At 36.7% G+C, this 24,826-nt stretch overlaps 1 protein-coding gene across 6 annotated transcripts in view; it reads left to right on the top strand.

The window, feature by feature from the left end:
• Positions 1-24,826, top strand: part of BABAM2 (BRISC and BRCA1 A complex member 2) — a 416,111-nt gene that overhangs the window by 93,248 nt on the left and 298,037 nt on the right. For all 6 annotated transcript variants that reach the window (XM_060411985.1, XM_042245926.2, XM_042245927.1 and 3 more), the window contains one exon: positions 3,298-3,392. In XM_060411985.1, the coding sequence (XP_060267968.1) occupies positions 3,298-3,392 (95 nt within the window). The remainder of the gene's footprint in view (positions 1-3,297; positions 3,393-24,826) is intronic.

Consider the following 24,826-nt stretch of genomic DNA (forward strand, 5'->3'; position numbering starts at 1 on the left):
GAGATCTGAACCTTAATTTAGGTAGTATTGCTATCTCAACAATATTGTTTTTTGATCCATGTACAAGAGATGTTCATCTCCCATACATTCAGGCTTTCTTAAAATCTTTCAACAATGTTTCATAGTTTTCAGAGTACACGTCTTCACACTTCTTTTGTTAAGTTTATTCCTAAGTATTTTATTTTTCTTGATATATTTTTAAGTGGAATTATATTAACTTCATGTTTGGATTGTTTGTTGGTAGTGTATAGATAAGCAATTGATTTTATACATCCGTCTTTTATTCTTGGAACCTTCCAAAGCTTGTTCATTAGTTCTCATTGTGTGTATGCATGTGTGAATTCCTTAGGCTTTTCTCTATGCAAGATCATGTCATCTGTGGATAGAGATAACTTTGCTTTTTCTTTCCAATATAGATGCCACTCATTTCTTTTTCTTGCCTAATTGCCCTGGCTAGAACCGCCAGTACAGTGTTGAATAGAATTGGCAAGAGTAGATATCCTTGGATCAGATTCATAGTATTTAGTGGTTTGGAAATATGTATTACTGACAATGCTCCTTTGAGAATTTGAAAATCCAACTTTGTGTCCTCCTGTAGTAACAAAATTTCTTCTATTGGAATTTAGCATGCTATTTATTTTTTGAGCATCAAGGCACAATAGATTCTAGCATGGCCTTCCCCAAAACGTCAGTGCCTCTGTTTTATTAACTTATGAGTATAGTTGAGTAAGAATGAATAACTAGAACATTCATATTGTCTTTGCCTCTTAGTCTTAGCTTGGGCTAATGCTTTATAGTTAGCACATTTGAAGGAGGTTTATAATTTGTAATAGACATAGTTAAAAACCAGAGATGATGATAGTGATAGGAAAGGTAGTGATTTTATTACTTTTGATAATTTAACTCTACACCCAACTTCTGATGAGTGTATTTCCTTGTTCAGGTTTATTCACTACAGAAAGCGGTAGAATTAACTCTTCTTTACTTTATTCCTTATTATAGATTTTGTCAGTAGTTAGATATCCAATTCAGAGAGTAGAATTTCTTTCATATACTGAACATTTCTCTATGTATTGTATTTTGCCCTGTCAAACACATGAAGTCAGTATAAGAACATGTTTATTCTCTGACTGTGTGTAAGATATGTAGGAAGATCAAGTATATGTACTTACTTTGTACCGCTGTGTATTTGTGCTTCAGTGTATATGTTCTGTCCCTCTTACTAAATGTGAGCTCCTTGAGGTTAACAATCTTTGTATTGAAATGATGGATATCATAATGCCTCACCTATACCATGTGTTTATTATGAATTTTTAAAATGAATGGAGCCGCTTAAGTATAAGCTTCCAGTTAAGTATTCTTACTCAATGGCATAACCAATCAGTATTGTTGAATTTCACAAATAACAAGGATCAGTGTGTCCTGGATTTATTAGGGAAGGCTTCATACAAGAGAAGTTAATTAAAGGAACTCACACAGGATGAATAAGAACTGAGCAAAGAGAAAGAGCATTTCAACTAGGTGTCATAGTTTGGAGTTCAGTGAGTAGATTATGTTGATTGGAATATAAAATTAGTATTGGCTTTTAGATCTAAAGAAAAGGGTAGATAAATAAGGAACATTGTGTTTTGGAGGCCTTAAATTCGAGTTTGAAGTTTGCTCTTACTCTGTTACAGAACCATTTGAAATTTTTGGAGGCACAGCAGTACTTTAAGAAGATAGGCTTTATGATAGTATGTGTTATGGGTTGGAGGTATTGGGAGAGCACTTAGGAGGGTGTGGTAATAATTCTAGTCTGTTGCTTTTTTAAGAATAGAGTTCTTCATTTGCTTTTTCATGCTCAGCATAGTGCCTAGATCAGAGTTCAAATATTTGTTCTTTGGATGCACAAATATATGGACTAAGTCATCTCAGCCTGGGTTGAGCAGTTAGCAGTAGGAAATAGCATATGAGAAACACTTCGGGGGAAGAATTGAGATGATTTGTTTTCTAAGAGTATAAGGATGTGGGTCAGGGTCAAAGATGACATTGAAGTTTCAGCCTGGGTGATTAAGGAGTAGCAGTGCCATCCTTAGAAATAGGGAAGTCAGTTAGGGGAAGAGAGGAGTGAGAAAAGTGACAGTCAAGTGCATGTTTTTAGACTTGGTTGAGTTTGAAGTTGAAATCCATAGTACACAGGGTTAGTTAGGCTCAGATGAAAACTGAAGTCTGAATGTTTAAATTTAGACAAAGATATTATTGTTTGAGCAGTAAAAATGGTTGGACTGATATAACACTATGTGTGTACATGGGTGCAGAGGTTGTGTGCATGTATACAAGTAGATACAGTCTTATACACTAGAACTCAATATGTGTATTAGAGTGTGGATATGCAAATCTGTTAGTGGAGTGATGAGGAATGATTCTTTGTGTGAGCAGAGGGGAAAGAAAAGGAAGTTAAAGAAAGAGAAAGGGGAGGAACAAAGGGGTAGAACTTATAGCACAAATTTGCCAAGGAATTTTTGTCTTATGTTTGAATATAATACTAGTAATAACAGTAGTAGTACTCCTGTATGACTTGTTGAGTGCTTCCAGTATGCCAGACATCTGGCTAGACGTGCTATCTTTTTTACCCTCATAACAAATCTGTGATGTCAGTACTGTTAGATTTCCTTTTTAACTGATGAGGAATCTGAATACTGAAGAACTTAAAACTTCCCCAAATGACCTGAACTAAGAAATAATTAGGAAATCTCGTGAATATAAACCTGACTTTTTGGATTCTGAGCCAAAGATTCTTTTCCATTATACCAAAGGTTTGTATGTTTAATTTCTTCAAGGCCAGGACTTTATCTTTAGGAAACCAGTCCTTGATAAAGGCTTATTAATTAGCGGCAGTGATTGGACAGTCATGTTTGCTATTAACAAAATCTGCATGTACTGTGGATGTAGTTGTTTCTACTTTTCTACCTGGGTATTTATATTTATGTGCTTCCCAGGTGGCACTAGTGATAAAGAACCTGCCTGGGGTTCAATGCAGGAGACAGAGGGAGGTTTGATCCCAGGTTTGGGACGATCCCCCTGGAGGAGGGCATACCAACCCTCTCCAGTATAGTGTATTAGGAGGTAGCACTTTCGACTGCATGTTGTGAATGTTAACTTAAAAGAAGGTATCAGTTCTTTTTGTTTCTGAATGAAAGTGCTTTTCAGTATTTTTGTTAAACTGCTATAAACTTGTTTTAGAAGTTTTTCTGATGCACTGCTCCGATCATTCATACATTTGCAAAGAAATAAGAACTGACATTTTCTGTATTACAGGGGATATAATTTTCAATGCCCAGTACCCAGAGCTGCCTCCCGATTTTATCTTTGGAGAAGATGCTGAGTTCCTGCCAGACCCCTCAGCTCTGCATGTGAGTACTACAGGCGTGTTCTGTGTTCGGATGATCTTTATTTGTTGAAAGGAAAATAAAGTTGCCTGTTGACAATTCTTTAACAGATACATTTGCTGAACACATAGATTTTTTTTCTGCTCCTCTTTTCCCCTCTGTCCTGTGAAATAAGTACAACTCCTTTTGTGCCAAAATTGTTTAAATAAGAGTTTTTTTTTTTTTTTCCTTCATTGCAGCTTTACTTGCAGACTATTTTGAATTAAAGAAAGTCTAGCCTTTCGGTTAAAATATTGTTGCTTCAGTTTAAGGAGACATGTTGAAAACATTTTCTTTGTTTTAACTTAATATTTCATGCCTGCGATCAATTTTCTAATGTTTACTAGCATTTCATCACAGGACTTGTTAGGGGAGTGTTTCTTGGCTTTTCAAGAGGCCTTTTTTTTGTATAGAAGTGAAAGTGGCAAATTTGGACTTGTATGCGCATTATCTCAGTCTTATTATCAGAAGGGTAAAGACCAGATTAAGTGTTCTTTATTAAGCAAGACCAAAAACTTTGTAATTGAAGTAAAATATTTCTGGATTAAAAGCAGAGAAAGGGGTGGTAGAATTGATAGTTGTCAGAGCACATGTGTGTAAAAAGTGTGTTTTTCATGGCTGCTAGAGAAAAACATGCCATTTTGTTTAAAAGGGCTGACCAGGCAAAATGTCTCTTTCTTTCCTTTCCCAAGTTTTGGTTTTGCTATGATTCTTGTACCATAAGAAGTTCTATTGTTGTTCAAAAACTTTGTTCTTAGTTGTGTTTTTTTTGAAAAGTTTTTGCCGAATTGAAGTTTTGTAATTAAAAGTTTGAGAATTTGCTTTTAAGTCTTGTCCTCCGTCCCTTTTTAAAAAAGGGAAGTATTAAACAGGAAGTATTAACCCAAACCTAAAGAATTATCTTAAATTTTGGAACACAACTGTATAAATACAGTTGACAAGAGTAGAATGGATTTGATAGAAAATTTCTAAGATTTACACATAAACTGTTACTTTAGGTGATTTCTTTTTTTTAAATTGTAGTTTATCTGTTCAATGTTATGTGGCAGCCTGGGTGGGAGAGAAGTTTGGGGGAGAATGGATATACGTATATGCGTGGCTGAGTCCCTTTGCTGCCCACCCGAAGCAACCATCACATTGTTAATCATCTGTACTCCAGTATAAAATAAATTTAAGAGAAAAAGAGAAAAGAAATGCCAAAAAAATATTTAACTGAAGCTTTGAAAAAAGAATTTAGTTTAAGTTTGGACCCTTTAAATGCTTCCCTGATAGCTCAGTTGGTAAAGAATCCGCCTGCAATGCAGCAAACCCCTGGTTTGATTCCTGGGTTGGGAAGATCTGTTAGAGAAGGGATAGGCTACCCACTCCAATATTGTTGGGCTTCGCTTGTAGCTCAGCTGGTAAAGAATCCGCCTGCAGTGTGGGAGACGTGGGTTTGATCCCTGGGTTGGGAAGATGCCTGGAGAAGGGAACGGTTACCCACGCCAGTATTCTGGCCTGAAGAAATCCATGGTCTGTATAGTCCGTGGGGTCACAAAGAGTTGGACAAGACTGAGAGATTTTCACTTCCCTTTAAATGCTTTGTATGAGAAATTCATCCCATGTTGAAGCTGAAGGCCTTACCTGAAGAAAATAAGGCAGAAGTACCCTTATAGATTTCTCCTGTATTAAATCTGCCCATTGGAAGGTAGCATATGCTAAACACCAAAGTTATATAATAGGCTAAGTGCTCCAGGAGTTTAAGGATACTTGTCAGAAAAGGCTTTGTTGTGGAGGTGAGATTTGTATCAATATTTGCAGAATGGAGTAAAAGTGGGGGCAGTATGGTGGAGAGTGTTTCAAGTGGAGGGAATGACATAAACGAATGATAGGTATAATATATTGTAGAATAAGGTGCTTGACAGGTTTGCTGAAGAGTAAGTTAATATAAGGAAGGGCTGCTGCTGCTAAATCGCTTCAGTTGTGTCTAACTCTGTGCAACCCCAGAGATGGCAGCCCACCAGGCTCCCCCGTTCCTGGGATTCTCCAGGCAAGAACACTGGAGTGGGTTGCTATTTCCTTCTCCAGTGCATGAAAGTGAAAAGTGAAAGTGAAGTCGCTCAGTCGTGTCCGACTCTTAGTGACCCCATGGACTGTAGCCCACCAGGCCCCTCCATCCATGGGATTTTCCAGGCAAGAGTACTGGAGTGGGGTGCCATTGCCTTCTCCAAAGGAAGGGCTAGAAAAGGTTAAAAAGGTAAAGTGGGGTGAGATTGTTGAATGCATTGAATTCTAGGTTAAGCGTCACTGAAGGAAATGAAACATGGAGAATTGTCTAACAGTAGTGTGGTTAATATAGTAGATTAGAAGAAATTGAGGAAGAGAATTAAGAACTGTTGTATAGATCTAGGTGGAGGTGGGAAAGAGGCTTTAAGCTAAGATGATGCAAGAGGGAACAGATGGAAATGATAAGAAATACATGTATACAATTTATTTTTTTGGAATTGCCTTTAAAATTTGCAAGGCACATCTTCAATATTGGCAAGGCTTGTGAGTGTATTAGACTTTATCTTTCTATTTATTTATTTATATACCCATTTATTTGTTTTGATTAGAGTGTGGACTTTCAAAGCTGTAAAGGGCTTTAAGTTTTATCTTATTCCACTTTTCGGTTTTAGTGTTCAGGAAATTGACCTATATTTATATTGTTGTGTTGGAGTTGATATTATAACTTCACTTATCTGATGTTTAATTTTGAGTGGAGTTACCATTAAACGTTTTTGGGAAATTAGCTGCAGAAGAACAGCCCCAGAAATCAAAGCACTATGTCTAAAACAAAGATCCCAAATCTAGGGGAACTCCTGTCTCTAGCTATAGTTAATCTCAGCCCTCAAGCAGTCTACCCAGGGCTTCTTCATAGACTAGTGAGTGAGCTGGGAAAGCCTAGAGAATCAACTGGATACAGCCTTCCCTAGTTGGGTGAAGTCTACACAGCTCTGGAGGGTACCTATATCTTTCCAAACAGTACTTTGAAGTAGCTTATAGGATACACAGAGATTTAATAAAAATATGTGAGTTGGTTATATATATTTAAATATCTTCTTTGGAGAAATGTCTATTCAAATCCTTTGTCCATTTGTAAGTTGGGTTATTTGTCTTTAAATTGCACTTTTTCACCATTTGATAAATTTGGGGCTATTTGAAGTCAAGTGGGCCTTAGGAAGCATCACTATGAACAAAGCTAGTGGAGGTGATGGAATTCCAGTTGAACTATTTCAAATCTGAAAGATGACACAGTGAAAGTACTGCACTCAATATGCCAGCACATTTGGAAAACTCAGCAGTGGCCACAGGACTGGAAAAGGTCAGTTTTCATTCCAATCCCAAAGAAAGGCAATGCCAAAGAATGCTCAAACTACCGCACAATTGCACTCATCTTACACTAGTAAAATAATGCTTAAAATTCTCCACACCAGGCTTCAGCAATACGTGAACTGTGAACTTCCAGATGTTTAAGCTGGTTTTAGAAAAGGCAGAGGAACCAGAGATCAAATTGCCAATATCCGCTGGATCATGGAAAAGCAAGAGAGTTCCAGAAAAACATCCATTTCTGCTTGATTGACTATGCCAAAGCCTTTGACTGTGTGGATCACAATAAACTGTGGAAAATTCTTTAAGAGATGGGAATACCAGACCACCTGACCTGCCTCTTGAGAAACCTGTATGCAGGTCAGGAAGCAACAGTTAGAACTAGACATGGAACAACAGACTAGTTCCAAATAGGAAAAGGAGTATGTCAAGGCTGTATATTGTCACCCTGCTTATCTAACTTCTATGCAGAGTACATCATGAGAAACGCTGGGCTGAAAGAAGCACAAGCTGGAATCAGGATTGCTGGGAGAAATATCATAACCTCAGATATGCAGATGACACCACTCTTATGGCAGAAAGGGAAGAAGAACTAAAGAGCTTCTTGATGAAAGTGAAAGAGGAGAGTGAAAAAGTTGGCTTAAAGCTCAACATTCAGAAAACTCAGATCATGGCATCCGGTCCCATCACTTCATGGCAGATAGATAGGGAAACAGTGGAAACAGTGGCTGATTTTATTTTTCTGGGCTCCAAAATCACTGCAGATGGTGATTGCAGCCATGAAATTAAAAGACGCTTACTCCTTGGAAGGAAAGTTATGACCAACCTAGACAGCATATTAAAAAGCAGAGACATTACTTTGCCAGCAAAGGTCTGTCTAGTCAAGGCTATGGTTTTTCCAGTGGTCATGTATGAATGTGAGAGTTGGACTATAAAGAAAGCTGAGCGCTGAAGAATTGATGCTTTTGAACTGTTGGTTTTGAACTGTGGACTCTTGAGAGTCCCTTGGACTGCAAGGAGATCCAGCCAGTCCATCCTAAAAGAGATCAGTCCTGGGTGTTCACTGGAAGGACTGATGTTGAAACTGAAACTCCAATACTTTGGTCACCTGATGCAAAGAGCTGATTCATTGGAAAAAAACCCTGATGCTGGGAAAGATTGAGGGCAGGAGGAGAAGGGGACAACAAAGGATGAGATGATTGGATAGCATCATCGACTCGATGGAGATGGGTTTGGGTAGACTCCGGGAGCTGGTGATGGACAGGGAGGCCTGGCATGCTGTGGTTCATGGGGTCGCAAAGAGTTGGACACGACGAGTGACTGAACTGATTAGGTATCTGTTTCTGCTCAGGTGACCAAATGCCCTTGTTCAGGAGAGAGGGATTTTCTGGTATTTTTATGTTCACTGTTAAGATGGGACAGCCCTGTGGGATCTGGGATACATGATCATCGTTGTTTATTCACTGGACTGGAAGCTTCTTGAGAGCTTGTTTTATTCCCAGTTGTATCCTAGGGTCTACAAGCGTGCCTGTGGCTTTGAGATTAGATGAACAGTTTGCCTTCAAGGTTCTGTATTCCTTAACGGACCTGTTGGTTTCTAAGACTGAAATGCTTTAAATGAAAAATTCAAACTAGCAGAATGATTCAAGTTTTTAGAAATTTGGGGGATAAAAATCAGTTAACAGAAACTCTGAAGCAGTGATTTTTCAGCCTTCCTTTTGCAACACCCTGTGGTGTGTTCAACTGCCTGAGAAGTCATTGTGAAATTCTTTCCCCTCAAAGTAGCAGTGATAATTCACTTTAATTTAAAATAAAATTGCATAAAGGAGGAAGGGTGGATCATATGCTTAAATGAGAAGAAGGTGTTACAATTATCGTGTGTTAGAAACCGCTGATATCTGACTTCCTAATTTAAAGAAGGTGACGATTTTGTGTTTGGGACAAGTATCTTAGGGTAGGGAACCTAGACGCTACTGCAGGTAGTACCTGCAGGTTGTGTGATTCCTTCGCTGACTCTGTTCTGCTTACGTGGAATGTGAGCGTATAAAGAGTATTGTACTAACATCTTGTCGTGTCCCCTCCCCTGCTCTTCTGTGTTCTGGAAGACATGTTTTGAATGTGTTCATGCAAAATAGTCCATATCTGGTGTACATAAAAAGTATTTGAAATACATGTGAAGAAAGCACTAAGCTGAGATGTTCTGCATGGCCTATTATTGAAAAATGCCATCCTGGTGTGTGGTGCTCCTGCTCCTGGACATGTCCATTGCCATGGCCACTAATGTATTATAAAATAGGTTGCTCTGCATTTTTAAAATATTTATTTAATGTTTCATTGGAGACCTATGAAAGAGTCATCTTTCACCCTGAAGCTGTAGTGAGTGAACAGAATTGCAGCCTTGGGTGATATGAACAGGAATAGAGGTGTATGCACAGGGAGCTGTGGGACATGTAGGGGAGAAGTTTTCAGATCCATGGGTAGGTAAGTGTCGGTGACTTAAAAACGTTATTTGGTTGTTTATGCTCTCTTCTTCGAGAAGGTTCATTGTTCCCGTCTAGAAGGTTCATTGTATCATAGGCAGATACACAATCTGGACAGGGACTCTGCTGGGTTGAGGCTTATTTATGGCTCTCGTCAGCATGTGTCTACCTCTGTTTGCTATTGCTCTTGAGGTAGAGCTCTTCAGAATTTTTAACTGAGAATCTGGCGTGGTCAACGTTCCTAGACCTTTCAAAGTAGCTGGGCCAATAAAACATTTTAAAATATGCTGACATGTTATTTGGGGTTCCCTGATAACTCAGTTGTTAAAGAATCTGCCTGCCATGTAGGAGACCCCTGTTCGATTTCTGGGCTGGGAAGATGTGCTAGAGAAGGGATAAGCTACCCACTCCAGTATTCTTGGGCTTCCCTTGTGGCTCGGCTGGTAAACAATCTGTCTGCAATGTGGGAGATCTGGGTTTGATCCCTGGGTTGGGAAGATCCCTTGGAGAAGGGAAAGGCTACCCATTATCAAATTATTCCAATACCCACATGGCATGGATCTTTTCTTAAATTTATTTAAATTGGAGGATAATTGCTTTAAAATGTGTTGGTTTCTCCTATACATCAACATGGATCAGTCATAAGTATACCTATGTCTGCTCCCTCTTGAACGTGCCTCCCGCCCCTTTAGGTTGTCACACAGCACCGGGTTGAGCTCCCTGTGTCCTACAGCAAATTCCCACTGGCTATCTATTTTACATACGATAATATATGTCTCAATGCTACTCTCTCAGTTCATCCTTCCCTCTCCTTCCCTCACAATGTCCACAAGTTTGTTCTATGTCTGTGTTTCTATTGCTGCCCTACAAATAGGTTTATCAGTACCATTTTTCTAGAATCCATATGTATGTGTTAATATACTATACTTACTTTTCTATTTCTAACTTACTTCACTCTGGAAACAGGCTCTAGGTTCATCCGCATCACTAGAACTGACTCAAATTTGTTCCTTGTTTTGACTGAATAATATTCCATTGTCTGTGTGTACCGCAACTTCTTTATCCAGTCATCTGTTGATGGACGTCTAGGTTGCTTCAACATACTGGCTATTGTAAATGCTCACAGCATGGATCTTTGTCCTGACAGATCTCATATTCTAAACTTTGTTTTGTAAGACTGTGGATAACTCTGCTCTGCTTTTCAGAAGTGGTTGCTTAATTTTTAGCTTCTTGCCCTGGGCTGCCCAGAACTTATCAGATGTCTTGAGGAGAACTGGCTGCATGTTTGAGGTCTCCAGGACTCTGTTCTGATGGTTTTTTGGAGTCCAGCAGCAGCTTTGTGCTGTGCAAAGCTTGGTTTATCAGCTTGCCTCCTGTGCCCAGAATTTGTAAATGTCTCAGAGGTACCTTTCCCTAATGCTTTCTCCTCTGAATTCTCAGCCCCTCCAGTTCTCATTGCTTCAGCAGATGTTGAATACCTTCAGATATCTGGCTTTCTGGTTGTTTTTCTTGCGAATGTTGGTTTATACAAAGCCATTCCGTCCTATCTGGAAGCAAAAGACAGTTGTCCTACATATCATTTTGTCCTTTAATTTCGAAGCAAAACTAAAAATCTTTCAGTTCAGTTTGTCCATCACCATCTCCCGGAATCTACCCAAACCCATGTCCATCAAGTCAGTAATGCCATCCAGCCATCTCATCCTCTGTCGTTCCCTTCTCGTCCTGCCCCCAATCCCTCCCAGCATCAGGGTCTTTTCAAATGAGTCAGCTCTTTGCATCAGGTAGTCAAAGTATTGGAGTTTCAGCTTCAACATCAGTCCTTCCAATGAACACCCAGGAACTGATCTCCTTTAGGATGGACTGGTTGGATCTCCTTGCAGTCCAAGGGTTTCTCAAGAATCTTCCCCAACACCACAGTTCAAAAGCATCAGTTCTTTGGCGCTCAGCTTTCTTCACCGTCCAACTCTCACATCCATACATGACTACTGGAAAAACCATAAATCTTTAGTGCACTGTAAATACCACTTTCTTGGTAAGAATACAGAATTTAAAAATTGTTATTCATAGTGAAAGTGAAGTCTCTCAGTCGTGTCCGACTCTTTGCGACGCCATGGACTGCAGCCTACCAGGCTCCTCCATCCATGGGATTTTCCAGGCAAGGGTACTGGAATGGGTTGCTAAAAATTTCAGTAACATTAATAAAAATTAATAAAATGTTAAAAACAATGTACTTTTTTGTTTCTTATAAAAACCTAGATTTTAAGTTCCAATAGATTTTCCTAAGGTGGAAAGAAGCAAGGGTAAACATTATATAGAAATGGCATCTCTGGTTCTCTTGAGTTATTTAGCTTGGATGCAAAAGTTACATCAATGTATGGTTTCAAGTGAATATGAGAAAATTACCAGAAATATCAGTGCAAACTTGGTTTATATGCTGAGTTAAAAACTCTATGTTTACACCATTGTCTATTTTTACTTACCAGCCATGGAAGCATTTTATGAGGTAGGAAGATAATGTTATTCTTTGTAAAATGTACCTTCTCAGGGGAGAGAGTAGAAAGGTCCCCAGTCTAAAAATGACAGTTTATATAAGTTCGTCTATTTTTTTTTCAAAAGTGTTGCTACTATAACAATTGTGGATTAAGGAGAAGTATTAATATACACACACATATGCATACACACAAAATTTTGAAGGCATGTGTTATAAACAAGACTTTAAAAGCACAGTTGTAGAAAAACAGAACATCTTGAAAGTACAAACAAGGTACATTTAAAATGTTCACTCTCATAAGACAAATGAAAAAAAGGCAAACCAAGTTATTTTTTGAAATCCAATGGCAAATATAACATTTAGCAGATGTTGCCAGTTTTGATTTACTCAATTGAATTTGTAAAAATGCTTTTAGGAAATGAGGTACTGAATTGAATACGAAGCATTTCCGTTCAAAAATTGCTTACTCAGAGGATTATTTAATGATCGGTTTTGAAGATTATTCATTGTCTTTGGTTGGTCGGTCATCTCTCATCATCATCCTCTCTTTTTTTAATTCATTCTTTATATATAATTTTATTTATTGTTTTTGGCCGTGCTGGATCTTCACAGCTGAATGGGCTTTTCTCTAGGTGCATTGAGCAGGAGCTGTTCTCTAGCTGCAGTGCACGGCCTTCTCATTGCAGTGGCTTCTCTTCTTGTGGAGCTCAGGCTGTAGGGCACGTGAGCTTCAGCAGTTGCGGCACATGGGCTCAGTAACTGAGGTCCCGGGCTCTAGAGCACAGGTTCAGTAGTTGTGCCACATGGGCTTAGTTGCCCTGTGGTACGTGAAGTCTTCCCAGATCAGGGATCAAACCCGTGTTTCTTGCATTGGCAGGTGGATCCTTTACCACTGAGCCACCAGGGAAGCTCCATCATCCTCTCATCACTTTTCTTTCTCTCCAGCACTCTCCTCAAAGAGTTGGATTTTTAAATTAAAATAGTGTATTTTTTATCATTAATGACAGATTGTATAGAATACAGATAAGTACCAAGAAAAACATACCCTTAATCACACAGGTAAGAGATGAGTATTAAAATGTTAATTATTTTAGTGTATTTACTCCTAGTATTTTTCTCTGTCTCTGTCACATGCATACATGTCCTTTGCACTTTTCAGCAGTTATTTTTTTACTTTACATATTATTGAAAGCATTTTTCCTTTGATGTTATGAATTCATCTGAAACATCTTTTAAAATTGACTTCTATTCTGCCCTGGAGAGGTTAGTGCCTTCCCAGGAAAATAAACATGAAAGTCACTCAGTCGTGTCCAACTCTTTGTGACCCCATGGACTATATAGTCCCTGGAATTCTCCAGGCCAGAATCCTTTCTTCAGGGGATCTTCCCAGCTAGGAATCGGAAAATAAAAGGTGTATCTAAAACCAGTCCTATTTCTTTATTTTTAAGTTTGTTTTTCATCAGAAACAATGAGCTTCACTTATGTGAAATGGGAATAATCTGATTTCTTAAAACCTAATAGTTGATGATGGTAATAACTTAAAAAAGTTTTTACTTCATCATTATAAATCTAATTTCTGTGAACAGGGATTCCACGCATATTCTTCTTAAGAAAATAAAGGTTTTTAAAAAAAGAAGATAGAGGTGAAATTCAGGTTTTAGTGAAGTAACATCCGTATTGCTTTTAGCTAGTTTGTATACAGCATTGAGTAGGGATGGAGAACTCCACCTTTTAAGAGGACTTTGGTTTAACTGGAGAAATGGCTTAAACATAAAAAAGAGAAATATTGTAGCATATTGCAGTACATTGTCTTAGCATTTTATGTATACCTCTGCAGCACTACTATTTGTCTAGTAGTTGTCTGTTTACATTTCTGTCTTCTCTGACATTCTGAGAGCACCTTGAAGGCAGAAGTACACACTACTAAGGTTTTTTTTTTTAATGAATGAATATGTTAAGTACCACATTAATAGCGCAGGAATTCTGACGAAGTAGTGATTATTGTGCCCTGATGGTCAGATGAAGTTTTATGGGGGAAGGAAGGGTTTTACCTGGGTCTTTAAACAGGGGTCAGTCAGTCAGTATAGTCGTTCATTCGTGTCCAACTCTTTGCAACCCCATGAACTGCAGCATGCTAGGCCTCCCTGTCCATCACCACCTCCCGGAGTTCACTCAAACTCACATCCATCAAGTCAGTGATGCCATCCAGCCATCTCATCCTCTGTCGTCCCCTTTTCCTCCTGCCCCCAATCCCTCTCAGCATCAGAATCTTTTCCAGTGGGTCAACTCTTCGCATGAGCTGGCCAGAGTACTGGAGTTTCAGCTTTAGCATCCTTCCTTCCAAAGAAATCCCAGGGTTGATCTTCAGAATGGACTGGTTGGATCTCCTTGCAGTCCAAGGGACTCTCAAGAGTCTTCTCCAACACCACAGTTCAAAAGCATCAATTCTTCGGCACTCAGCTTTCTTCACAGTCCAACTCTCACATCCCTACATGACTACTGGAAAAACCATAGCCTTGACTAGATGGACCTTTGTTGGCAAAGTAACGTCTCTGCTTTTGAATATACTATCTAGGTTGGTCATAACTTTTCTTCCAAGGAGTAAGCATCTTTTAATTTCATGGCTGCAATCCCCATCTGCAGTGATTTTGGAGCCCAAAAAATAAAGTCTGATACTGTTTCTACTGTTTCCCATCTATTTCCCATGAAGTGATGGGACCAGATTAGGTTTAGAAAATGAACAGAAGGGATGGCACTGTAGTCAGGAAGAGAAAGCTACAGAGAAGTATCTCAAACCAAGGATAACATGTTAGAAGCATTGAGCAAAACAGTTTTCTTTTTTTTTTTTTTTAACTATTTTTCTTAAAATTGGAGCATAATTAATTTACAGTGTTGTTAATTTCAGGTGTACATCAAAGTGATTGTTTGATAGTAAGATATTCAGTATAGTTCCCTATGCTGTATAACTATACAGTAGGTCCTTGTTTATATGCTTTATATATAGTATTTTGAATATGTTAATCCCAAACTCCTAATTTATCCCCTTCCCCACCCCCACTGCCACTGTCCTCTTTGATAAGCATGTTTGCTTTCTATGCCTGTGAAACTGTTTCTGTTTCGTAAATAAGTTCATTTCTATCACTTTTCAAATTCTATCACTTTTCAAATTCTACATATAAGTGATATCATATGATATTTCTTTTCTCTGCCTGATTTACCTCACTTAGTATGATAATCTCTAGGTCCATTCATGTTGCAAAAGGCGTTATTTTTATTTTTTTTAGTACAAAGTTAGGCTCTTCATTCAGACAGTAAATGTTATTTTTTTTATGGCTGAGTAATGTTCCATTGTAGTATATGTACCACATCTTTTTTATTCATTCGTCTGTTGATGGACTCTTAGGTTGCTTCCATGTTTTAGCCATCATAAATAATGCTGCGATAAATACTGGAGTGCCTCTATCTCTTCAGATTAGATTTTCCTCCAGTTATTTGCTCAGGAATCATATGGTAACTCTGTTTTTAATTTTTTGAGGCATCTGCATACTGTTCTCCATAGCAGCTGCACCAATTTACATTCCCACGGACATAATAGGAGGGTTCCTTTTTCTTCACACCCTCTCTGGCGTTTATTAGTCGTAGACCTTTTAATGATGGCCATTCTAACTGGTTTGAGATGGCTCTTCATTGTAGTTTTGATTTGCGTTTCTCTAATAATTAGCAGTATTGAGCATCTTTTCATGTGTTTATTGGCCATCTGTATGTCTGTGAAGAAATGTCTATACTGGGCTACCCATTTCTTGATTGGGTTTTTTTTTTTTTTTTTAATCTTAAGCTCTATGGGCTATTTGTATATTCTGGAGATTAATTGCTTGTCAGTGCATTGTTTGCAAATATTTTCTCCCACTTAGTATGTTGTCTTTTTGTTTTGTGTATGCAAACTAGTTTTCTCGGAGTAGAATTTGCATAGGTAAAGAGTAGAAAATTATAGAAGTAGATGAAAGCAAAATTCTTAGGAGTTTAGAATACAGATTCTTGATGCTTTAGAGTTTTGATGCTTTTCTTTTTTAGCTACCTGTTGTGAGGGGTGCACTTTTGGGAATAGTTATGAAATTAATATGCATAGGTAAAGAGTAGAAAATTATAGAAGTAGATGAAAGCAAAATTCTTAGGAGTTTAGAATACAAAAGATTATTCATTATAGATTTAGGGTGTGATTTTAAGCAACTACTGCAGCCTTAGGTTTTAATTTGTTTTCCTTTTTTAAAAAAATATGGTTTACCAAGACATTTTTGAGATGTTCATGATTTGAAGATATCTTTTCCCCTGTGGTCTTAAGAATTCCACAGATTTTTGATGCTTTTCTTTTTTAGCTACCTGTTGTGAGGGGTGCACTTTTGGGAATAGTTATGAAATTAATATGCGTACATTAGTTTTTCAGAGGAGTCAGATTTTATTCTACATTTTTAAAGAAAAATGTGCACTTGATTATTGATTATGTTTCCTTAGAATCTCTAAATTGATTATTTCACATTTTCTGCTTGTTTCAAAGGTTTCAAAGTTAGTCTACAACTAACTTACTTTGTGTCCTTTTGGTATACAGGGCCTTATGGGTGAAGGGCTATTTATTTTTTAATAAACTTTTAGATTTATACAATTACTGAAAAGATAGTAAGAGTGTTCCGGTGTACCCCTCATTGTTTTGCCTATCACTAACTCAGTTGGTAAAGAATCTGCCTGCAGTGCAGGAGACCTGGGTTCGATCCCTGGGTTGGGAAGATCCCCTGGAGAAGGAAATGGCAACCCACTCCAGTATCCTTGCCTGGAAAATCTCATAGACAGAGGAGCCTGGTGGGCTGCAGTCTTTGGAGTCGCAAAGAGTAGGGCACGACTGAGCGACTAACAGTAACTAACACTAACATTACTATGATACATTTGTACAATTCTGAACCAATATTGATTCATCATTATTAACTGAAGTTCAAACTTTATTCAGATTTCCTTAGTTTTCCCCCGATGTCCTTTTTCTGTCTAGGATCTCATCCATGATAACACATTACATTTAGTTCTCTTGTCTATTTAGGTTCCTGTAGTTGGGACAGTTCCTCAGACTTCCCTTGTTTTTGATGACCTTGATAGTTTTGAGCAGTACTGGCAAGATATTTTATAGAATGTCTCTCAACTGGGATTTGTCTAATATTTTTCTCATGGTTAGACCATAGTTATGGTCTTCTGGTAGGAAGACCTCAGAGCTAAAGTGCTGTTTTCATCACATCATGTTTAGGGTACATACTATGAATATGACTTATCACTGTTGATATTGACCTTGATCACTTGACTTGAGAGAGTGTTTGTCAGGTTGCTTTACTGTAAAGTTACTCTTTTCTCATCCTTTCCGTACTGTCCTTCTTAGAAAAGAGTTACTGTGTGTAAGCCACACTTAAAGATTAAGAGGTATGATCTACCTCTTCAAGGGCAGAATGCCTGCATAAGTTATTTGTAATTTTTCTGTATGGGAGATTTGTGTGTTCTCCTGTGTCACTTATTTATATCAGTATGGGCCGATAGGTATTTATTTTATACTTTGGGCTACAATCCACTACTGTATTATTTATTTTGTTGCTAAAATTGCTCCAGCTTTGGCCATTGGAAGCTATTCAGTTGGCTCCTATCTTCCTTTGACATGCCCCCATTATTATAGATTTGTTTGTTGGAGCACTTTCTTACTTTATAGGACTACAAGATATTCAGTCCCAGCTTATCTAGTTCCTGCTCTAGCCTTAGAATCAACCATTTCCCCAAGAAGCCCTAGTTCTTTTACTTTATTGGAGAAAGGTATTAGAAACCAAGATCTGAGTGCTAAGTGTGCTTGTTGCTACTTGGGTGTCCCCTTTTGGGTCCTCTCAGCGTATAGATCAAGGAAATATGTATATGTAGAAATATATGTATATATTAGCCATTTGTATTTATATTAAGTGAACATGATTATTACTGATGTCTTCAACTCTAATTCACTACCACATGGATCATTCTAGTCTCTGAAAAGTGTTATTTCAAGATAGTGTTTGTGTGTGTCCTGATCTCTGCTCTATTGAAATTCTATTTCCAGCTGCTTATTTGTCAGTTAATTCCTTCTACAAGCATGTATTGAGTCTGTAGTATATTTAAGCCTTTGTATTAAGTATTAGGGATATAAAGATGGATGATTTAGTCCCAGTTTCTTCAGTATATGTTTATCCAGTACCTCTCTTGTCAGCACCTGTGCTCCATGCTCACAGTTCAGTAGTGGAAGAAATCTGGCCGTAGATAATTATGATATAAGGTAGAAAGATAATAACAAAATTCAGATGGCGAAGTGCTTCAAGAAGGGAAATCATATGATGAATTGTATCAGTTAGATTCTGGTAGCATTCAAGTGACAGAAAATGTAACCTAACTGGCTTAAGTAAAAAGAGGATTTATTGGCTCAAATAACAGAGAAGACTGGGGTAGAGTTAGCCGGGGACATGACTGATTTTAGGGTCAAATACTTGGTGGCATCAGGGCTTTGTTCTACCTCCCCCTCTTCTGGCATTGTTCTCAGGTTCTTCATAGCATCTCCTAATACCTCTAGGTCAACATCACAATACCAGAATAAGAGAAAATCTGACATCATGACATCACGAACAAAAGTCTTAGAATTGAGCCTTGTTAGTCTTGATTAGCCTCACTTGGGTCATCGTATCCATGAATATTGTTGCTCTGGGAGACAGAATGTGCTGGTCAGCTTAGCTTTGTACATGTGCTCCATTCCTTTCACAGGTGCTGGTTTTATGATTATTAATTGAGCTATATATACATTTTTGTTTTGTGACCTTGTCTATGTATGTATTTTGTAATAAAATATTAACAAATTGAATTCATCATTCAAAAATTAGCATAATTCCTCAGATTCAGAAAGTCCAGTTAGAAGAAAAACACTTCTAGATTCACGATGTCAAAATTACAGATAACTAGGCAGTGAGAGAAATCTAAGAATAGCTAGAGAAAACACAAGCATGACTATTAGACTGTTAGCTGACTTCTTATGGCAATATGGATGGTAGAAGACAGTTAAACAATATCTTTAATGCAGTTAAAACCACAGTCATTTAAAATTTGTTGCTAGCAAATATATCCTTCAAGAATTTAAGTGAAATAATTACATTTTTAGGTAACAAAAACAGTGAGTTCATCATCAGCAAATCTTTACTAATTCTTCAGGGAGAGAAAGGTTTCATTTGGAAGATTAGAAGTTTATTAGGAAGATTAGGATATATTCCTTCAGAAAGGAATGAAGAGCAGTAAAATATGATGAAGGGAGATAGCAGTAAAGAGAGTATAAAATTACACATCATCCAGAAGGTATTTCAGCTGCAGTTGTCTTTTATATTTTGGTGGATGTTAGGATTTATGTTCCCAATAGATTTCATGTGTGTGTGCTAAGTCAGCTTCAGTCATGTCCAACTCTTTGCGACCCTACGAACTGTGGCCCACCAGGCTCCTCTGTCCAAGAAATTCTAGAGGCAAGAATACTGGAGTGGGTTGCCATTTCCTTCTCCACACTTCACGCAGGCAAATATTAAAATTAAATGAGGTTTTCTTGGTATTTACTAATTTGGGAATGAGGACATGGATGTATGTAGGGTGAGAAAAAAAAATGGCATTAAAGCTTGCCTTTACAAGTGTTTCGCTTAATATTGCCATCCTTGCTAACTCTTCTGTGCTTACGTTGCTGCTTTGTGTAATACTGGGATTCTTTTATGGGGACACTGGAAATATACTGAACCTCCTATCTCCTAAAGATTCTACCTTAGTCTAGGTTAGAGCCGGGGCACCAGTGGTTTTAGAAAGCTCATTCTTGTGTACAACCAGAGCTGAAAACTAAGGTTACTGAAAACGAATATGATTGAAACAGATCTGAATTCTAGTTTCAGCTCTGTTGATTACTATGTGGACTATGCTGATCAGGGTACTTAACATCTATGTGTTTATTTATTAATAAAACTACTAATATTAGTACCTATCTCGCAAGGCTGTTGTGAAGAATAAAGTAACGTTTGAATGGAAAAATGGAAATAAAAATAGAGGTGTAGAAACCAAAATGACCAAAGGCAACATATAATCTTTAACTATAGAAGGTTTAGCAGATGTTTGTATTTTCAGAGAAGCCCTCTGGTTTCCCTTTATAACTCAAAGCAGTTTATTCTGATCTTTGAGTTTGCATTTTAACTCATATCGAAGTGAGGTTTTGTACTTACTGAACATCTTTAGGTTTGGGATTATTTTACTATACTTGGGTTATCTGCGGGGATGAGAACATTAAAAAGGGAAACAGTATTATAAACTTGAAACTAATTCTAATGTATGCGTTCTCCAACATTTTTAAAAAGAAAAAAAAATTTTAGCCATTTACAAACGTTTTTTGGATAAATTATCTGTATCCGGCTGAGAATTTTATGCCAAACTGCAGCCCCCACATAAGCTTGGAAGAGCCAGGATATTTAAACCTGCAAAGTAAAGTGCCAGCACAACCTTTACACTGGTCTGATGTAATCATTTAACCATAGAATGGTTTGTAGCCTTGAATTGGCAATGACTCAGTAGACCTTGTATGCATTTTAAAATGTTTTTAAGTTGTTGGGATTATGAAAATACCATAGAAGCACAATATTATCATAAGTAAAACACTTAACATATTTAATGAAGCTTCTTGAATATGTTTCAAGAACATTTGTAAAGAAGCCAGATTGAAAAGTAGAAAGTCTGGATTATAATAGATTTTTAAAAGAAGGTCAGCTCATTACTTATAGTATCTAAAATATAGCATACCAGAAGTGATCAGTCACGTTTTTAAATCAAAGGAGTTCTTTAGAAGATTTGAAAAAATTAATTGGTAAAAATAGTGATTAGTATATAATAACCATTATTAATATATAATAACCATTGTATATAATTTATATGTTTAAAGGTACATTTTAAAAGGATTTATTTCTTTTATTACCTTGGAGATGTTTGCAAGGTTAACGTGAACTTTTAGCACAGTCAGGTTCTATGAGAATTATTTAAAAAATGTAAAAATTTGTCCCAATGAACTTTGATTTAATGTAAAAACTAGTATATTATTTTTGTGTTATTATACAAAAAGTGTATGTTAACCGTTTGTTTTACTTTCAGCCTCTACCTAGGTAATGCTACTCCTAAAACCAAATTCACTAAATCCACCCATGTTAGATTTAAAGCATTTTAGGGTCAGAAAAATATGAAAAATTGTTTCGATTTTGAACGTTTGAGTTTGTATGTTTGTCTTGATATATGAATAGAACTGACTAGAAATAATTTTGGTATTAGGTGTAGATTTATGTTATAAATGTTTCTTTTGAAGTTCATAGTGACTATATCATAGGCACCCTTAATTATATTCTTACTGAATCAGAAAATCTGTAATAGTAATTTTCAGACTTTTAGGACTAAAAATAAACAATTGAATTACATCCATTAATCTAATAACTTTAACTTCCTGAAGAGAGCCAAGGATACTTTTCTTAGTTTTTGTTGGTACTTTTTTGTACTTTTTTATTTATGACTATTATAATTGTGATCTAAAATTTTGTGCTGTTTTGCAGCCTGTCCTGTGAGAATTCTTTTCTAAGACAGTAATGCAGTGTAAAATGTTAATAACATTTGAGGTAAAGGACGAATGAAGATTTTGAAAACTGAGAAACTCTTTTAACTGGATTAAAAAATTAAGATTACTGTTATAGTTTCTTTAACTTTTAGTATGAATTTTTAGCTAGCAATTTTTAGAAATCAAAGCATAATCTTAGATATAATTTTTAGAAATCAAAGCAAAACAAAATTCTTTCTAACTGTGGGGTTGCTTTATTTTAAAAAGTGCTTCATTTTAAAAAATTTTATTGTGGAAAATTGCAAGTATATACAAAAGTAGAAAGTATTATATAGTAAATCCTCATGGGTCTGTCACCCAGTCTCAGTAATTGTCAGCTCATGATCAGTCTTGTAGTACCCTCATCCACTTACTCCATCCACTTACTAGCATATTATATTGAAGCAAATTCTGTACATTTTATCATTTCATCTGTGAATATTTTCATATGTTACTAAAAATGATAAGGAATCTTTTAAAATACATAACCAGAATATCATTATCTTGTCTAAAAAAAAATAACAGTAATTCTGTAGCATCATGAAATAACCAGTATTCAAATTTCAAATTGTCTGAATCAAAACCTGTGCATTGTAATTGTTACGCCTTTTAAATATCTTGTAACTTGTCAGTTTTCTCCATCTTCCTCCCCCCCATTTGCAGTTTATGATTGAAGAAGCAGATCTATTTGTCTTTTAGATTCTGTTGATTATATTCCCGTGGCACAGTTTAACATGTTCCTCTACATTTCCTGTGAATTGGTAGGTGGGAGTATGTCCCAGATTTTGTGCACCTTCAACCACCTGGTACATAGTCACAAACCAAAAATAACCCCACCCTCCCGGAGAAAGAGGTTCTGAATTTTATGATAGGGACTAAATGCTGTATTTTATATATGAGCTATAGAAGCATCTTTAGTTTTTATTTAGATAATTGTATATAATGTATGACTGAAGATTAAAATTTACAATGACACTGGATATAGCAAAATGAGACAAATGTTTATAAAGTAGATAGAAAAGAACTATCAAAATCAACAGAAGGATTATTAAGGTAAAGTATCCTGGATGCATTCATTTTAAGGACAGCCTATTCACTTAAAAACCTCTAATGATATCATTGTTTTTAAAAAATATACTGGCAGTATAATATGCTGTTATAAAAATGACCTTGATTCATCAGGAAAGGTGAATTATATTTAATATGGCTTATTATAAAGAATAACCACAACTAGAGAGTCAACAGTTTGGCATTTAAAGGACTGAAGAATTACCATGTCTGTAAAATATGGTGTTGTGGTTAATCTGTAATTCCTGTTAATAATATATGTAAATATGTACATTTCAAAGATAGGAGTCATATATAAAAATTAAAAAAATTCTGCTTTATCAAGAATAACTAGGAAATATGTGTACTGGTTAATCAAATATTCATAATCATAAAAATTTACTGTGGATGTTATATATGGATCACCAGTTCTTTTAAAATAATTGATTTTTGATAAAAATACTCTTTACCCTTAAAGTAAAAGATAATTTGATCTTTTTTTTGATGATTCAGAAGCTTTTAAGGGACTGTTTATAGCATCAGAATTATTATTAAGCTTGATTGTCATATTGTAGCTGCATCGTAGAGTTGATTAATGCAGATTTCCAAAGTAATGTTAATTACCAGAGCATTATCACTGGATTCAGGAAGCCCAAATGGGCTTTGCGTCTGTGGTGTTCAGTCATGTAAAGATACTTACAGGAACCAGTGTGCATGCATTTGTATGTATGGCTGCATACATAGATGTTTACACATGTGCACATGTGTACATATTACTGTTAAATTTATAATCTATAGTGTTAAACACAAAACACATATATACTGACTTGTGACATGTGTAGCCATTACTAGTGCTGAGGAAATTGCAAATTGAAGGAATTTGATCAAAATTTACCAAGAGGAAATTGGCTCCAAGGCATAATGATTTTGGCGGAGGAGAGAGTGATCCTGGCACCGTATGCTCTCTGTTTCCTTGTGAGGGCTCCAAGATGATAAGAATTAGCTACATAGAGGCAGATGCTTGGTAGTTTTCTGGAAGCACAATTATAAGGTTTATGAAAAACAGGAAGATCAACATCTCATGCAGGTTTTTTTGAACGGAGAACTGATTTAATGTGCTATTTCGTACCCCTTAGACCTTGACTGTTGAACCATGATAATTTGATTTTTAAAATAATTTTTTTTCTTACTTTAAGTGTGCTAGCTTTTAGAGAAAAATTGTGTCTTAAAAATGCTTTTAAGATAATAGTTTTCAGATTGTTCAAACTTTTAATGATTGATGACTTTAATTAGTCTTACTATAATATTGTATTTTCAGAATTGCTGTCCCATTTCCTTTTGTCTACTTCTTCTCATAACCACAGATTAACTTGGCTCCCAAGAGCCAGTATCTCTATTGACACTGGAAATTTTTCAGATCCTTTAATATATTTAACTTAGTTCATAATGAATTGAATAGTAGTGATCATTTGACAAATCATTTTGAGTGCCCACATTGAATAGCCCATGATGTCTAGCACCCCTCTTGCACCCAGATGAGTAAGATACTGTCCCTGTTCTTGGGTAGTTTGCAGTCTTATAGAAGAAAGGTAATATGAAAGAACTGTAGCACCCATTCTTCATGAACAGTAGTGGGTACACTGAATAGGAGAACTTTCTTTGCATCTTTAGTTTTCAGTGTCTGAGAAACTTTAGCCATTTGTCTTGCATTTTGCTTATGTGATGCCAATAAACACCTTATGTATCTACTGTAAGTGAAGGGACCAAGGAAGGAACTAAAAATTAATCTTAGTAAATTCCCTAAAATCTGAATTTAGTTGTTGCAAACTCAGATGCCTAGAGGAGCCAGCTAGGCAATACAAATGAGTGAAAAAGGTCAGTATATAGCAGTTGTAATTGGTGGTGGTTGTGTCCTGCTGAAATGTGTGTGCTTTGTCTAAAGATTTTCAAGTAGAAATTTTGTGTAGGTCAAATAAAGCGTGTCTGCAGGCTGCAGCTGCCAATTTGCAGTTCCTCTGTAATTCCTTAATATAAATGAAAGCATCATAAAAACATTTGAGAGAAAAGAAGTGGTTTAAAATTAAATACAAATAGGGACTTTCCTGGCAGTCCAGAGGTCAAGACTCCTCACTTGCTCTATAGGGGATAAGGGTTTGATCCCTGGTTAGGGAACTAAGATCCCACTTGCCACGGTGTAGCCAAAAAAAAAAAAAAAAAACCACCCAAACACACCAATAAATACTTGCAATTTAAGGATGATCACACCATTTAGTAAGCTATTTGGTGCTTTTTTCTGGGGCATAGATGATGGTAAAGAATGCACCTGCAATGCGGAAGACCTGGGTTCGATCCCTGGATTGGCAAGATC

This window comes from Ovis aries, chromosome 3, assembly GCF_016772045.2.
Source record: "Ovis aries strain OAR_USU_Benz2616 breed Rambouillet chromosome 3, ARS-UI_Ramb_v3.0, whole genome shotgun sequence".
Classification (NCBI taxonomy): Eukaryota; Metazoa; Chordata; class Mammalia; order Artiodactyla; family Bovidae; genus Ovis; species Ovis aries.